Raw genomic sequence first — 17013 nt, forward strand, 5'->3', positions numbered from 1 at the left:
TTCCTTCCCTGGATGGGGACATAGGGCACCAATTCCTTCCCTGTATCCAGTGTGAACCTGCTCTGGTTTCCATCTTCCAAGAGATAAGCTACAGAAAAACAACGCTTTCTTAGCTCCTAAAAGAGCCAGTGACTAGCATATTCAGAACCTTGGTTCTCTGTGTTTACAGCTGGCCTGTTCCTGCATCTCCTTACCTTCACTGAAATGTCAGCGTGCTCACAGCTGGCACCAATGCAAGATGCTGTATGAGAGTCCTCACGGAGTTGTTGCAAGGAAATCCCCACCCCCGGGGACTCCGAGCACAAAGCTGAGGAACACAAGGACTCGGGAAGCTGAATCCTATGGGAAGTGCCCCCTATCCCACAGCCTGAGGTCGGCACTGGAGCAAACTGGAAAGACGCCCACATTAGCAGACGGAGGGTGATCTGATGCAGTGTGGAACCTTCAGGAGGGGAAAGCAAGTACTGACAGAGGTTGCCCAGGCCAAGTCTGCCTGGAGTCTTGGCTTCCGGTGCTCTTAAGAGTCTTCCTGGAAGGTAACTCCATTGATGTGCAACGGATGAGCCACTGGCCAATAAAAGTCACGGGGAGGCAGCTTGAAACGCACACCTGCTGCCCAGAAAATCTATCCTTAATATGTGTTGGTCTCACTGACATTTATTCCCCTAAACATTAGGTCTCTACCAGGCATTATCTTCTAGTTTTTGCAATCAAAAGTACTCAAAGCACATGACCTCATATGTTTAATGTATTATTCTTATAATATCAAGCATAAGTATCTCCTTCATAGGCATAAGTACGATTTCATTTTTCTCATGAGCAACTAAAGAGAAAAATGAAGACATAGAAGTCAACGGAATTTCAAAAGATGGGAAGGGTTTCAAGGAAGAGAGTGATCACAAATGAGGTCAATTTGGAAAACCAAATTGATTCGAGGCAGGTGTGTGTGTGTGTGTGTGGGTGGCATGGGGAGTTCTGTTTCCAGTTTCCTGGACCTCGAATAAGATGGTGGTTGCCTTATCCCAGTCCTCCACATTCACCAGATAACCAGAGCCTGTGCAAAGCTGATCATCTAACGTGTGGTGTCATCACAGAAGGTTAAAGAAACCACCAGGGGCCCCAGTGCTGAAACCAAAACTGTGAGCATTAAGCAACACAAAGACAGCGTTACCCTGAGGCCAACACCTATATCAGTGTGGAGAAACCACACCAGGGGTGCGTGTCCTGGGCTGGTTCCCTGGAATAGGTTAAAGTGGTCTCAGATTAAGAGGCTCCCAAGTCGTCTTGGCAAAAGCAAAACACATCCTTTCTGCAGGGAGAATCCTCTACAACAGCCCTCAGGATTCCTAGAGATAAACTTCATGTGAACATGAGCTCACAATCAAAGGTCACCACAACGTATGTGGGAAAGGACCACTTATGACAGTCAGAAGCCAAAACAACAGAATTAGATCCCAGATATTGGAACTGTCCACCACAGACTTGGGATATATATTATTAAATGTTTAGTTAATTAAAAGATGGAAATTAAAAAAGGGACAAGCAAGCCACAAGAAGATATCAGAAACGACCAGGCAGAACCAAACAGAATGTTTGAATTTGAAAAAAAAAAATCAATATCAGAATAAATGCTCACTGGTAGATTAGATATAGCTGAAGAAAGAATCACTGACCTGGAACACAGAGATATGGGAAAGTACCCAGAATGTGCCATGTACAGACAAGAAGCTGGAAGAAATGAAAGAGAGGTTAGGAAAAGGAGGAAAAGTGAAAAGATCTAGTATCATACATACACCTGAAAAGGCCACTGAGGGGAGAGGCAACATTTTACAAAGAATGGCTGAAAGACTTTCATGGAACACAAATCCATGCATTCAGCAGGCGTAATGTTTCTGAGCACGGTAAGTGAACAGGAAGCCACCCCTGTGCCCTGCGGCTCAGCAACGCTACCCTCAGGTGCACCAGCATGGAGAACAATGGGCTCCCAGAGCCCCAGGGGTGAGCACCATCCCGACGCGGAGCAGCGACCCTGTGACGGGTGCCGGCACCACAGGCGTGTACAATGCATCAGCAATGCTGCCGACTGTACACACGCGTGCATTGTGTGTCTGCATGTAACACTTCAATAACAAGGTAAAACGACAAACACACACCTGAACACCCCAGAGAAATGTACAAAAGATGGAGGAGCTCACAGCAACCTGAGGACACAACTCAGATCGCCTGCTGTGGGGACAGAACAACAGCCCCTGAAAGACATCTGCACCCAGAACCTGCAAATGTGCTCTTCCATAGCAAAGGGGGACCAATGCAACAAATAAAAGGAAAGCTGCTAATCCACTGCCCTCAGATGGAAAGAGCGTCCCAGACTGTCCACGAGGGCCCTCCACTGTGGAAGAGCAGGCAGAAGACTAGGAGTCAGGATGGAGCACGAGGAGGATCAGCCCGTCACTGCTGGCGCTAGAGGAGGAAGGTGTGGGTCAAGAATGGGAGGCCTGCAGGTTTCCTCCCAAGCGTCCAGAAAGGAAGGCGGCTGCCAACCCTGAGACTCCCACCCAGTCGGAGCCACTTCTGATTTCCAGGCTCAAGCACCGTGAAATCCTCAGTTGTGATGCTTTAAGCCTCTGCCTTCCTGGTAACTCATCACCGCAGCAATGGAAAATGGATGCTCACACAGAGCAGCCTGCCCAAGTCAGATGGCAGAGGGCAGCCTTCAACTGCGCATCACAGTTTGTGCTTCTAGGAAGACCAGCCTTCAGAAATGGGAGAGAAGCTGAGACATTTTCAGATAAACAAAAACTGAGGGAATGTACTCCAAAGACAGTTTCACGAAAGGCCACACGTCACAGTAAAGAAGATGGTCCCATAAAGAAGGCACCTAACCAGCCATCCAAGCTGAGGACCATTCAGTAAAACGCCCAGTCTGGAGTTTTGAAAATCGTCCATGTCCAAATGCCTTGAATCAGTCTACCAGGACAGACCCAGGAGGAAACATAAGACCTGAACAGACCTGCAATAAGGGTTACAGATGCTGGACAATGGAGCCTTCTCCGCCCACCCACCTGGGGCTGAAGGGTGCAAACACCTGTCTCACTCCCGGCTGCAGCCCCGGCTATGACAGCACGTGCCAGGTGCCCAGGAAAACCTGTCCAGTGATCCAGACACGACTGAGACTTGAACTGTGACGTTAGCCGTGGGGCCAACAAGCCAAGGTGTGCCGCAAGTCAGGAGAAGCAGAGAGGACCAGCACAGCCCGCCGGGCCTGGGGGCTGGGTGCAGGACTAAGACAGCACTGGGCTCCTGTGCCTGTCCACAGGGAAGTGCCCAAGACAGATGGCAGAGAGGGCGTGTGGCCACTGGGCTGCTCCCACACTGAAGGCCCCCGAGTGTGCCTGGGCCTGATGTGGTCTCGATGGTCCACTGCGCCCGAGCCCAGCCTGGGATCGCAGCCGCAATGGGAACGGCGGGTCCACGCGTCCCCCTGAGGCTCCGCCCCTGGGGAGGCCAGCACCACCTCTGCTCCACGGAACAGGGAATCCAGAAGCCAGCCCGCCACGACCAAGGTGCCACGTCATTGGGGGACCCCGGCGTCCGAGGCAGAGGCCTACAGCAAGGTCTAGAGGGTGAGAAACAGTCCAGGCGCCTCGGGGAGGAGTGAGGGGGGGGTCTGGGAACAGAGCTTGAGGCCACTGGCTATGCTCGTATTTTCTTTCTCCAGCTGGGAGGTGCAGTGATATTTATTCCTTTTGGTTCATCATAAATCCCACGTGATCTGTTTTCCAGGGAAGCAACGTGCCATGGTCACCTAGCGGGCAGGAGCTGGTGCCTCAGCTGGACACACCTGTGTGTGTGGTGGGCCAGTGTCCTGTGCCCAGACAAGGGACACAACACCTCACGAAGCCTCTGTCTCCACAGGACATGGGGAGCTTGCAGGAAGGCTGTGTGGACGCTCACGGAGCCAAAAGACACAGTGCATAGAGCCGCAGCCACAACACACAGCTGTGCCTGCCTGCAGTCACCCGGGCCATCTCCTGGGTGGTGCTGTGAGGCTCCTAGAAAAGACCTTCTAGAGGCCTGGGCTGCTGAGATGGAATGGGTGCCGGCCTGAGCCCCAGGGGGGCCGCGGAGGAGGGCCAGGCCACACAGCTGACGCTCCATCACTAGCTCACGGACCGCCTTCCCACGTTTAGCCTCCCACCTCAGGCCTCTCCAGCCCCCGAGCTTCCTGATGGGGCCCAGAGGATGGGCGTGTGGGCCCTTCTTCTCTAGCACAAAAGATCACGTTCCAATGCTCCAAATAAACCTTTTCTCTCCTTTGCTCACAAATCTTGTTTTTTTCTAGAACTCCACTAACCCAAACGAAAGGCCTTTCCCATTATTTGGGGGCATTTAGGCCTTTTATCCACCTCCCCAGGAGCCACGAGATGATAGATGATGGAGATTGTGTTTTTAAAGTCAGACTCTTTGGGACTTCCCTGGCCGTCCAGTGGTGAAGACTCCATGCGTCCACCACAGGGGCACAGGTTCGATCCCTGGTAAGGGAACTAAGATCTCTCACGCCATGCACATAGTGCGGCAGAAAGAAAAGACAGAACCTGTAAAATAACGTCTTCTTTCAGGGCTCACCACTCAGGTAACGAGTACTTGTGACTCTCAGCAATCTGCCCAAATTCAACGTCAAATCTGGGTTCTGGGCAACAAATCCTGGACCTGAGATCCCACAAGGCCAGGGTGGCGGACCTGAGCCGCTGGAGGGCCTCCTGCAGCCGCGCCCTCTCCTGGCTCAGCTGCTGTGTGTGGCCACACTCCAGATGCGCCCTCCTCTTCAGCTGCTCCCGCAGGCCTCGGACCGCCTCCTGTGACTCCACGTGCAGCTCGGCCTTCTGACCCTGCAGCACGCCAACCTCGAGCTGGAAGGCCTGCTCCAGCTGCCTCCTCTCCTCTGCAAAGGCCCTTTTCGTCACCTCCATTTCCCTCTCGTGGTCATTAACCTGAGGCGAGAGGCATGAGTCATGTCGACTGGGGGCCCCCAAGCACAATTCACTTGACGAATCAAGGCTGCCAGGCGCAGCACCCAAACAGCGGTTGGCCCAGCTTCAACAGGGTGCTGGGGCCCGTGAAAGACTCCCCACGGCTTGTGTGGCAGCCTGCTTCCATCACTTCCTGTAACCTCCACTACAGCCTTGCGGGGAGGCCCTGCAGGTGCAGAATGGAGGCTGGCGGCCCGGCAGGCAAACGCAGGAGGAGGGCGGGGGAAACAACACCTCCACGAAGCCTGGAAGGCAAGGCCACTGCAGGCACCCAGGGGCAGGACCACCCTGTTGCCATGGTGACACCTGACAAGCTGTGGGCACCATCCCTCCACAAAACCCACTACAATCAAGTGACAGAGCAAGAGACACATTCACCCAAGAAGACAGCCTTGGTCAGGGTGGCCTAGGAGCCCCTGCGTGCTAAGTCGCTTCAGTCGTGTCCGACTCTGTGCGACCCTGTGGACTGTAGCCCACCAGGCTCCTTTGTCCACGGGATTCTCCAGGTAAGAAGACTGAAGTGGTTGCCATGCTGTCCTCCAGGGGATCTTCCCGACCCAGGGATCGAACCTGCAGCTCTTATGTCTCCTGTATTGGCGACATAGCTTCTCTTTTCCACTAGCGCCACCTGGGGAGTCCCTGGTGCGGGGCAATGCCAGGAACTACGGTTCTGCTCCCAGAATCTGCTTCAGCTGCAACAGAGCCGGGGGCTGTGACTTCCCAGTGCAGGGTAAACAGGGAGGTCTGGCCTCTGCACCGGCCTCCGGACACGGGGAGGGACACTGCTCCCTCCCGGTATTAGCTACTCCTTCTGTCCTGCCTCCTTCCAAAGCGGGTGGAGGCAGAAAGTCAAGGCCACGCACATTCCCTGCAAACCTCCGTCCCCCTGAGCGCGCTCACTATGGGCAGATGTGTGCGCAGATGCGTCTCAGCAGCAGGAAGTTCCCCGACCTCTGTGGCCTCCCTCAGTCCCCTGACCTTGGTCTCCAGCTGGATCTTGAGTTCTTGGTAACGTTCCTTCAGCTGCTCCAACATGATCTCTGTTTCTATACTCACGGGGGCGGAATCACCCACAAACGTGACGGTGCCTGAAAATAAGAGGACATGTCCATTGATGTTCTGCCCAGGACACCACGGGATCTGATCCAACCTCCAAGCCGACCCTGGAGGAAGCACAGCCTTCCATGGGCCCTTTCTGCAAGAGGAAGGTGGCACCGGTGCTCAGAGGCCACGAGCTGGGGACTGTCTGCTGTGCCAAGTTCTCCAAGTTGGCATTTTTACAGATCAGCATTTCAAGTCTTTGCCAGAACACAGGGCGCTCGAAGGTAGAAAAAGAAGGAGGCCTCCTGCCAGATCTGTCAGGCTATACGGGGCCCATGCCTGCCCCTTTGACCACGGCAGGCACACAGAGGGGCAGGGACCACAGGAAAATGTGACCAGCGCTCAGACAGCACTTTAGGACGAGGCGTGACAAAGCCATGTCTTCAAGCTCTGTTTTAGCTTCCTCTTTTTTTCAGAGGCCCTCGCTGCTCACTGTAACATCACATGAAGCATGAGGGGTCTCAAGGAAAATGTCACGCAAACTGAGCTGTCACGGACTGAGGCTCCGACAGATCACAGGAGGGGGTGGGAGCTACAGCTGGTCCTGCAGACCCTCCCCACCAGCAACATCACCCATCCTTACAGCTCGACGCAAAGAGGTGCTCGTGGGCCCACAGCACGGCCAGCCCTTACAGCTGGTCCCGAAGACCCTCCCCACCAGCAACATCACCCATCCTTACAGCTTGACGCAAAGAGGTGCCTGTGGACCCACAGCACGGCCAGCCCTTATAGCTGGTCCCGAAGATCCTCCCCACCAGCAACATCACCCGTCCTTACAGCTCGACGCAAAGAGGTGCCCGTGGACCCACAGCACGGCCAGCCCTTCTGGGCCCAGGTGACCCCACGCCACGCGTGGTAGGGGGCACACTCAAGGCTTGATTCAGAATGTGAGTGTGACCATGGCTGGGATTTCATCCATGCCGGTTGATGTGAAAGTGAAGGGAGCAGACAGATCCTGACCTCTTGCCTGCTCTTTTCAATTCCCGAATTGTTTTCCATGAAAAAGAGGGACAGACTCAGCAATATCCGGCCAAGAGAACTCAGCATAAGCATCTTGGGAAAGAGAGCATCCCATCACCCTGACAACAGGAAGCTGACGCCTGGGTCAGGAGCGGCCCCGGCTGGATGCACGGCCAGCCCAGCCTCCACCACCCACGTGGCCCCTACACCACAGTGCTGCTGTGCTGACCGCCGCTCCTCCTTAGAAGGGGCTGATAGAAGCTCCGCGGCCAGATGGGGGCGAGGGGAAGAGAAAAGGCTCCAGCCACGAGAGCACTCTGGCTCCGTCGGTGCCAACACGAAGCTCCAGGTTCCCTCCGGTGCTACGACCCAGAGCCTTCTGGCCACTGCACCCATGGCGCAGGTCCTGGCTCTCAACAAGGGCCACACACTCCTTGCAGCTCAGGCCCGTCCAGGGTAAAAGACAATCGCCCTCTTCCCTGTGGCCACATGGGCCCCTGACACTAATCGAGGCACGCGATGACAGCAGCCACACGCCAGGAACCCCTGGCTAAGGAGCAGGGCTGTGGCTCGGGGGCAGCAGAGTCCCCTGCTGCAGGTGCTGGTGAGGGCCTCCCTTAGAGGCCAGGTGCACAGGAGACCCACCCGTCTTCCCTCGGAGGCCCCAAGGGAAGCTGACATGGGCTGCCCTGTCAGAGCCATCACAGGCCGTCCCCCATCACCCCCGTCCGCTCTCTGCTCCCCTCCCCAGTGGCATCTCCTTCGGTCCCTCCTGCCTTAGGAGGCTCTCAGGGGACACGCCCGCCCTGAGGTCACAGCAAGGTCATCGTAACCTTCACCACTTACTCTGTGCAAGCAGTAGGACATTCATCCTCCTCCATCTCCCTGGGGCTCTGGGTTGCCGAAACCCCTGGCCTCACATAGGACACTTCTCCCACACCTTGTGACCCCCTGGGCAGTGGCTGGCCCACCACGCCGTCCCCGGGTCAGAAGCACGCGACCCACCACCTTCCAGCAGACCCACCACCTCCAAACACCCAGCGCCTAGCGCCTACCTGCCAGGCCGTGTCCTGGGGGCAGGCGGCCATGCCGACTCGGGGCCGCCTGTGTGCGCAGGCCTTGCAGGGCAGCCTGCAGCTCGTCGTTGCGGTCCTGCAGGTCCTGTGGGCAGAGCCAGACACTTCCTCCAGACACTGCGGCCATCAGGCCCAGGAGCGGGGCATGGGGCCGGCGCCCGGGGAACAGTTCAGGCCCCAGCAGAGCTGGTCCCGACTTGCAGGACGGGGCACCGACACTATACCCGGGCACCGAACTGCTCCGGGAGCGACAAGGAGCGGGAGTCATTTCCCAACGTCTTATGCCTGGCACCACCTTCCATCTCGGATACACAGAAGGGACTCAGGGGGAAAAAAGTGCAGTGAAAGTGAGAAATGGAGCAAATACAGAGACCTTTTAACACCTGAAACCACAAAAGGTTGGGGGAGCATGCTCATAAAGGGTAGGGGAGATTCGGGGGTACGTGAGGCTGAAAAGGAAGGGTCTCTGGGACCTTCCTGGTGGTGCAGCGGTTAGGACTGTGCTTTCCCTGCAGGGGACGCGGGTTTGCTCCCTGGTTAGGGAACTAAGATCCTGCAAGCTGCACAGCACAAAGGAAAAATAAAAGAGGAAGGGTCTCGTTTGTAATAAGCATCATTTATCCACCCCAAGAATGAAATATAACTCAACAAGCACACTTGGTCACCCGGCTTTTACAGGGCCAGGAAGGGCAGCGTTCACAGTCCGCTCTCCCAGGTGGTCCCACGGCCCGAGCACCATGTTCGCCTATGACGGTGGGGCCACGTGCTCCTCCCCCCACTTCGGGTGGGCCGTGGTCACCCCACCTGGAGGACGTCACGTGTGATGCCGCTTCCAGCTGGCTCCTCCCCCCAGGACCCTGGCCCTGGGGTCAACGCCATGCACACACTCTGGGCCCCACCTCCCACTCTGATTTTCCCTTTATGGGGGCTGCGCCATGCATTCTGCAGGATCTTAGTTCCCCAACCAGGGATCACACCTGTGCCCCCTGCACTGGGAGTATGGAGTCTTAACCACTGGGCCACCAGGGAAGTTCCTCCTCTCTGATTTTTTAATCTGAGTTTCCTCTGCAGGCAGCTCTTGTCAATTCTTTCTGAACTCCCTGGTGGCCAGTGCCTGGCCTGTGTCCACACCCGCCCTGGGAGGAGGAGCCTCTAAACGGCGGCTCTAGGCAATGTGGGAGAAGAGACAGGCCCTGCAGATCTTAGAGGAAGCACATGTTTACTAGGCTCACTGTACCTCTTTCAGAAACTCCTGAGCAAATACGCAATCTCCCCAGAGCAAGCACCTCTGTCCCAGGGGAGAGGGCAAGGCCAGGAAGCAAGAGCTGCAGGGAGGCCCAGGGGCGGCGGGTGTGTGCGCCCCAGCCCCCCTCGTCCCACAGTGACACCACACAGGCCACCGAGCATCTCTGACAAGGTCAGTCTGGATCAAGGTGTGCAGCATAAACTCTGCAGTGATCTTAAAGACTGGGTTCCCAAAGAGGGATGCAAAATCACTTAACACGTGATTATATTGATTACATGTTGAAATGGTGACAATGTGAAAGTAATGGAGTAAATAAATTGTTATTAAAATTAACGTCACTCATTTCTTTTCACCTCTTTTTCTCTTTTTACCTTTTTTAATGTGACCACTGGAAAAGTTGGAAGTACACGTGTGACTGTTATTTTTACTGAGCAGTGCTGATATGGCAGGAAACACTGACAGAATCATTTCTACCCAATACCCTGCCCCTCCAGTGGTTCCTTCTGCCCCTCAAACGGCTACTGTAAGACCATACACATGCTCCACAAGTTCAGCAGAGCCAGAAAACAGGTCCTTAAGGTATGACGCTAGGCAGACTTCTCTGTTCTAAGCGCCTAAGGATGACATGCACTGTCCTGGTCCCAGCCTGTCCATCCAGGGTGCATCCAGCAGGGCTGGGAAGCCATGTATCTGCTTTCATGTGGGTCGCACGTGAATTTGGGGTGCGTGTGGATGCTGAAGGCAGTCGCAGGGTGTTGCCCCGAGAGCCAGGAAAGGCAGCAAGTCCACTGAACACAGCGAAGCCCTATGTCTGAGGGCTCTGGAACCTTCGAGGCTTCTCTTCGCATGAGCGTCAGCTCAGCAAGGAGAGGTGAGCTCAGCAAGAAAGCAGGAGAGGGTGGGGTTTCAACAGCAGCTCGGAAAGCACTGCAGAGGAAGGCGGCGCCTGCCACGCCAAGTCAGCACACACAGAGAGGCTGGCTGCCTGGACATTTGCAACTTCGTGTATTAGAAATTATTTTGAAATAAAAAAAAAAAATTAAATTCTCAATGGTAGTCTGAAACAGCCAGAAATATCCTCCCTAAAGACGGGAATTCTTTAAATAAGTCGCACCAAAATGGAAAATTCTTTTCCCAAAATTTCAAAAAGTAACGTTTCAAGAATCAAAAGTGAAATGAGTAGCAACAGTTAGGTGACAGTCATGTGAAGAAAACAAAGCGGTTGCAACGGTATGAAAAAATTCAGGCGCAGCAAAGCAACAGATTAACTGCTGCTCAGTCACAGGTGCTCAAAGTGGGGCAGAAAACACAGCAGGAAGGAGAGTTCCTTCCAGAAAGTTAACCACAAACCCCACACACCACTCGGTCTCTGAGAAGGGTTACACAGGTGACCACACACAGGACTGCAGGGGCACCAGGATGCGGGGTGTGGCAGGCAGGAGGCAGGGGTCACGTCACACTGCAGACCAGCACAGGCTCACCTTTATCCTCTGGTGTGGCCAAAGCATCACGTGCAGAGAGACAGTTCTTACATTAATCGGGAAGGAAACCATTAAGAAGCACGTGAATACTAGACCCTTACCTCCAAACAATCATGTTTTATCTGCCGAGTCCGGGCCAGTCTCGAGGGAGTAACGGAGTGTGATCTGCTTCCCAGCAGTGACTGTTCACCACCCGCCCCTGCTCTGCACGGTGGCGATGCCAGCTGAGTGGGCTCACATGTAGGTTTGGCCCAGGAAATGCACACACTCAACCACAGGAAATAAGAGGTGGCGCTACACGGTGCCTGGACACAAACAGGGCCTTGGGACTGGGCTGGGCAGCCTGTGTGGGGCCGGGCACAGGTGCTGGGCAGGCAAAGCCCCATCTGCCTCCTTGCAGAACATGAGGCTCGGGAAATTCCCCAGCAGTCCAATACTGAGGACTCCATGCTTTCACTGCCAAGGGTGTGGGTTCGATCCCTGGTCGGGAAACTACGATCCCAAAAGCCATGCAACACAGCCAAAAATCTTTGAAAAAACAAAAACACGAGGCTCAGAAGACCTCAACTGAAGAAGGCAGCCCACATCAGAGGACATGCCCGCCTGGCTCACGTAGGGACGCTCCTGTGGACCCGGGCTGGGCCTCCCTCCACGTGGAGGCCAGGAGGTGGGGCCACCCAGTCCTCAGCAGACAGCCCCTGAGGTTCCCTTGGGCAGAGGGCCACTTACCCGGCACTTAAACTCGTATTCCTTTAGGATCTCTGAGAACCGCTCCTCCTGGGCCAGGAGTTCTGTGCTCTGAGGCTCCAGCTGAAAGCCAGAGGCAAGCAGGAAAATGAGGGCCAGAACCTCAGGCCAGGCAGAGGGTGGGCTGTCTTCCCCTCATACTGCCCCAAGACGCTCAGCATCTGCAGGCGCAATCACCTGTCCCGCCTCTTCCTCCCCACCATTTGTTTAAAAGGTCTCAGGGCAGAATGATGTTCGGAATGTCAGGAGGGTGGTCATGCTCCCACCGTGACTCTGGGATGCCTTCTTGCCCCGGCCACCTGGGAGGTCCCTGCATGGACCCTGCACCTCCCTCCTCTTCCCTCCTCCTCTCAAGGTGATGGAAAGGGCCAGGTCCCAAGTGCTCCTCACCCCAGCACTGGGGTCTGTGCAGAAGTTTCTGACTGCTCCAGGCCTTGTCACCAGAAGGTCAACATGCAGGGCATCACTGGGGTGTCACCTGCACCCCTGCACTGCCTGAAGGGGAGGAAAATACGGGCAAAGTAGCCTTAATAATTTCCTCTCCATTAGAGAAGTTTAGGTTTTCCCAGGTGGCACTAGTGCTAAGGAATCTGCCTGCCGATGTAGAAGACGCGAGAGATGCAGCTTCAATCCCTGGGTCGGGAAGATCTCATGGAGTAGGAAATGGCACCCACTCCAGTATTCTTGCCTGGAAGATTCCATGGACAGAGGAGCCTGGCGGGCTACAGCCCATGGGGTCACAAAGATTCGGACACGACTGAGTGACTGAGCAGCACGTGGAATTTTAGCAGAAAAACCTAAGTCCGTCGCCTGTGTATTCTCCATCAAGACCCTGATGCCCTTTACCGAGAATCCACAGGCGCTTCTCTGGGGACTCAGAGTCAGCAAGAGGACTTGCCTTGTCCTTCAACACAAACTCCAGGTCATTCTGCAGCTTCAGGACTAGCTTCTCTGAGTCTGAGAGCTTCTCCACGACTTCAGTCATCTCCTTCTGCAATCGACTATTTTCCTAGGAGACACAGGTCAGTGGTTGGCCAGCTCTGGGGATAGAGGAGGGAGCGAGAGGCAGGGCTCTGGAGCAGGATCTCTGGGGGAGGCGCTCCCGCCGCCTGGGCTCTCCAGAAGCTCATAAGCAGCATGAGTGGAAGGGGGTGACAAGCCTTCCCGAGCCGTCTTTGAAGCTGCACCGCAACAGCCCAGGAGTCCACCGGAAGGAAGGCAGTGTCCACAGACACAGGAAACAATCAGAAGGCAGGCCCGGCTTCGCCTCTTGGGGAGGGAGGCGGGGGTGGCAGGGCAGGTGTGGAAGAACCCACAGTCCCGAGTCAGGGAAGGAGAAGCAGGTTGGGCCAGGGCCACCTCACTGGAGGTGAAGGCAGGCGGGGAGCAGGTCAGGGACGCTCTGCACAGCCCGGAAGAGTGCCCCGCATCTGGTCACACGGCCAGGGCTGGGGGCGGGTGACGCTTCTGTCTTTGCTCTAGTTCTCTGGGCCCAGGGAGGCAGCCGAGGCGGCAGCTGCTGACCCAGAGAGGGAGAGCCCCGGGGCCCCATCCTGCTGCCCACACGGCTGCAGAGGAGGGCTGGCTCTCTCCTAGGGAAGTCAGGACGTGTCTGCCGGCTGAGAAATGGGCCCTGTGGCTACAGAAAACCTTCTCTGCCATCACGACCCCAATGCCGCGGCGAGGGCTCAGTCCTGGCCCAGGAAGGTGTGGGTGTGTGGGACAGAACCCGGGCAACGTGGCCTCCCTCTTTTCGGGTGGGGCGCCCTGATGAGGCACCCTGCAGCACCCGGAACCCCCTACCTTCAGGGCCAGGGCCAGCTTCTCGCGGAGGCCGGTCTCCTCCGCCTGCAGGTGCCGCAGGTCCTCCTCCAGCCTGGCCCTCTGCCGCTGGGCCTGCTCCCAGAACAGCTCGCGTTCCACCTCCACTTCGGACCGCAGGAGGCTCCGCCTCCCCCGGTAGCCCTGCTCCAGGCGTCTGCAAGCACATGACTCGTGGTGCCTTGGGCTCCCCAGGGGCGCCACCTGCACCTCTCCCTCCCTGGGGTCTCCGTCGGCACACTTGGCCTCAGCACTGGGGACTCGTTTGTTCCCTCCTGATAGACACGTGAGTTACAGTGTGGTGGGGCAGCGGAGGCCTCATGAACTGCCCCCCTCGGGGTTGGCAGAGGTGACCCCACACAGACAAGTGAGCCAGCGGGCCCCTCGGCCCATGGGGCGAGCTAGCAGGTGGCCTCTGGGTGGGTCTCTGGCACCCCTTGGCCATTCAACCTTCTCCACATCATCAAAAAAATGCATGAGTAAATAAAGGCAGCATCAGGGCCCTTGGGGGCTGAAGGCGCAGAGAAGTCAGCCTACACCACAAGCGCTGGAAACCTAGCACACAGCGAATCCCAAGGCAGACAGAGGACAGGGCGGGGGCCCTTCCCCTCAGACTCTGCAGTGATCTTTCGCAACAAACATTTCTATTCTATCAGCAGGGAAAACAGTGCCAAACCTCCGCTTTATCACTAAAGATAGTGGAGCTGAGCTATTTAAAATGCTAAAAAATGATGCTATTAAAGTGTTGCACTCAATATGCCAGCAAATTTGGAAAACTCAGCAATGGCCACAGGACTGGAAAAAGTCAGTTTTCATTTCAATCCCAAAGGAGGCCAATGCCAAAGAATGTTCAAGCTACCACACAACTGCACTCATTTCACATGCTAGCAAAGTAATGCTCAAAATCATTCAAGCCAGGCTTCAACAGTATGTGAACCGAGAACTTCCAGATGTACAAGCTGGATTTAGAAAAGGCAGAGCAACCAGAGATCAAATTGCCAACATCCACTGGGTCACAGAAAAAGCTAGAGAATTCCCCGAAAAACATATACTTCTGCCTTTAGTTGACTACACTAAAGCCTCTGACTGTGTAGACCACAACAAACTGTGCAAACTTCTTAAAGAGATGGGAATACCAGACCACCTTACCTGCTTCCTGTGAAACCTGTATGCAGGTCAAGAAGCAAAAGTGAGAACTAGATTGAGTACCACAGACTGGTTTACAATCGAGAAAGGAGGACGTCAACGCTGTATACTGTCACCCTGCTTGTTTAACTTATATGCAGAGGACATCATGAGAAATGCCAGGCTGGGTGAAGCACAAGCTGCAATCAAGACTGCCGGGAGAAGTATCAATAACCTCAGATATGCGGATGATAACCACCCTTAAGGCAGAAAATGAAGAAGAACTAAAGAGACACTTGATGAAAGTGAAAGAGGAGAGTGAAAAAGCTGGCTTAAAACTCAACATTCAGAAAACTAAAATCATGGCATCCGGTCCCATCACTTCATGGCAAAGAGATAGGGCGACAGTGGAAACAGTGAGAGACTTTATTTTCTTGGGCTCCAAAATCACTGCAGATGATGACTGTACCCATGAAATTAAATGATGGTTGATCCTTGTAACAAAAACTATGACCAACCTAGACAGCATATGAAAAAGCAGAGATATCACTTTGCTGACAAAGGTCCGTCTAGTCAAAGCTACAGTTTTTCCAGTAGTAACGCATGGATGTGAGATTTGGATGATAAAGAAATTTGAGCACCAAAGAATTGATGCTTTTGAACTGTGGTGCTGGAGAAGACTCTTGAGAGTCCTGTGGACTGCAAGAAGATCATAAAGGAAATCAGTCCTGAATATTCAAGGAAGGACTGATGCTGAAGCTGAAACTCCAGTACTCTGGCCACCTGATGCAAAGAAATGGCTCACTGGAAAAGACCCTGATGCTGGGAAAGACTGAAGGCGGGAGGAGATGGGGACGACAGAGGATGAGATGGTTGGATGGCATCGCTGATTCGATGGACATGAGGGTGAGCAGGCTCCGGGAGATGGTGGAGGACAGGGAAGCCTTGTGTGCTGCAGTCCATGAGGTCGCAGAGTCACACGTGACTGAGTGACTGAACAACAACGTCACTGAAACAGCTGCTTAGCAGGATTCTCAAACCCAGTATATCTAGAGTGAAGATGAGTGGAAACTCTTATTTCAGCAGAGCCTGGCTGGGTCCACAATCAATTGACTGTGGTCGAAACCAGAAATGACTGGCTCGGCCTCCCTCGGACTCACCGCAGAGCTTTGGGGCACGAGGGCAGCTGTCACTCAGGGAAACAGTTTGATGAGCACAATTAACCTAACAGCCTGAAGATTTTGGGGAAAGTTTTACAAACTTGATCACATCACTTCCCTGTTTAAAGGGGAAAGGTGCAGTAACATATGGCAGAGCCACATGACGGGTGCTCAGAAAGGATATGCAACATTACAGCAACGACACCTCTCTGAAAGCAACCACGTGCACAGGAAGAAGTGAGGGACTCGGGGGAAAGGTTAGGAGCAACGACCTCTGTGGACGTGAGGGCTTTGCTTTCATTTCTCCCTGTGTGTGTATTTTCTAAGTTTTCTACAATGAACATGTATCCCTCAATACTTTTCTGTTAGAGTAAACTAACACAACTGCAAACGCTATTTCTAAATATGTACCAATGACACCGTGTTACTCACGGAGCAAAATTCCAGCATCCACATGTCCCTCGAGGCCTTGTGTCCCCCAACCAGATTCTTGGGTGGAGATAACGAGTCTCAGGCTCTCTGATGCAGAGAGAACTGAGTCCCTGCGGGGTGGTCGGGAGAATCAGGTCAACCAGGCTGAGACCAACGCAAATCCATTCTCAGCTCCCCGACTGACGGCCTGAAATCAGTCGCCGTCGGCTTGTGGGAACTTGGGGAGGGCAGTGCTGGCCACAGAGGAAGGGTGTGTGCAGTCAGGCTGGCCCCCAGCGAGGAGCCCCACGGAGCCCCACAGGGCACAGACCCATGTGTGTCCAGGGGGACCCGGCACCGCCTCTCATGTCTGGGATGGGGCCAAACGCGGCCACGGCAAAGGACCACAGGGAGGGAGTGGCACACCGAGAGAGAGGGGAAGACTTTCATAAAGGTCAGAAATGCTTTCCTCTGGTCTGTCCGCAACCAGCCGGGCTGACTCTGTGCGAGTCTGCTCAGCCCACTGCATGGGTGATGCCTGGTCTGCGGGCTCCCTGCTGTGGGCTCAGGTGAGACAGCAGGGCCTCAGCTGGCAGCAGCCTGTGTCCACCATCCGCCCCGGCCCCAGCAGGACCTACCTGACCTCCTCCACGAGCTGCTCCAGGGCAGAGTGCAGGTCGTCCGTCTCCTTCACAAACTCCAGGTTCCTCTGCTCAGCTTTCTCCAGGTCTTGCCTAGCCTTATCTCGCTCCCTGGCCATCTGCTCCACCTGCTCCCTGCAGGAAGGAGGGCGGGGTCAATGGGGACACTGCTCTGGGCCTAGCGAGCCGGTCTGAAGGAACAAACTCAGCTGGC

At 54.9% G+C, this 17013-nt stretch overlaps 1 protein-coding gene across 4 annotated transcripts in view; it reads right to left on the bottom strand.

The window, feature by feature from the left end:
* LOC129556327 (ninein-like protein) overlaps window positions 1–17013 on the bottom strand; it is a 73156-nt gene that overhangs the window by 15277 nt on the left and 40866 nt on the right. The window contains exons 3-9 of one of the 4 annotated variants that reach the window (XR_016037230.1): window positions 16797–16934; window positions 13445–13619; window positions 12540–12650; window positions 11624–11704; window positions 8147–8252; window positions 6009–6118; window positions 4741–4991 (exon numbers count right to left, since the gene is read on the bottom strand). Coding sequence is in view for 3 of the 4 variants with exons in the window: in XM_088835521.1 (XP_088691647.1) it covers window positions 6009–6118; window positions 8147–8252; window positions 11624–11704; window positions 12540–12650; window positions 13445–13619; window positions 16797–16934 (721 nt within the window). In the remaining variant the exon portion in view is untranslated. Of the gene's footprint in view, window positions 1–4740; window positions 4992–6008; window positions 6119–8146; window positions 8253–11623; window positions 11705–12031; window positions 12051–12539; window positions 12651–13444; window positions 13620–16179; window positions 16290–16796; window positions 16935–17013 lie in introns of those variants that run through there. The other 3 variants (XM_088835525.1, XM_088835521.1, XM_088835528.1) reach the window with 3 other exon arrangements.

This window comes from Moschus berezovskii, chromosome 1 (assembly GCF_049115385.1).
Source record: "Moschus berezovskii isolate FMDL1 chromosome 1, NW_MosBer_1.0, whole genome shotgun sequence".
In the NCBI taxonomy this organism is placed as follows: domain Eukaryota; kingdom Metazoa; phylum Chordata; class Mammalia; order Artiodactyla; family Moschidae; genus Moschus; species Moschus berezovskii.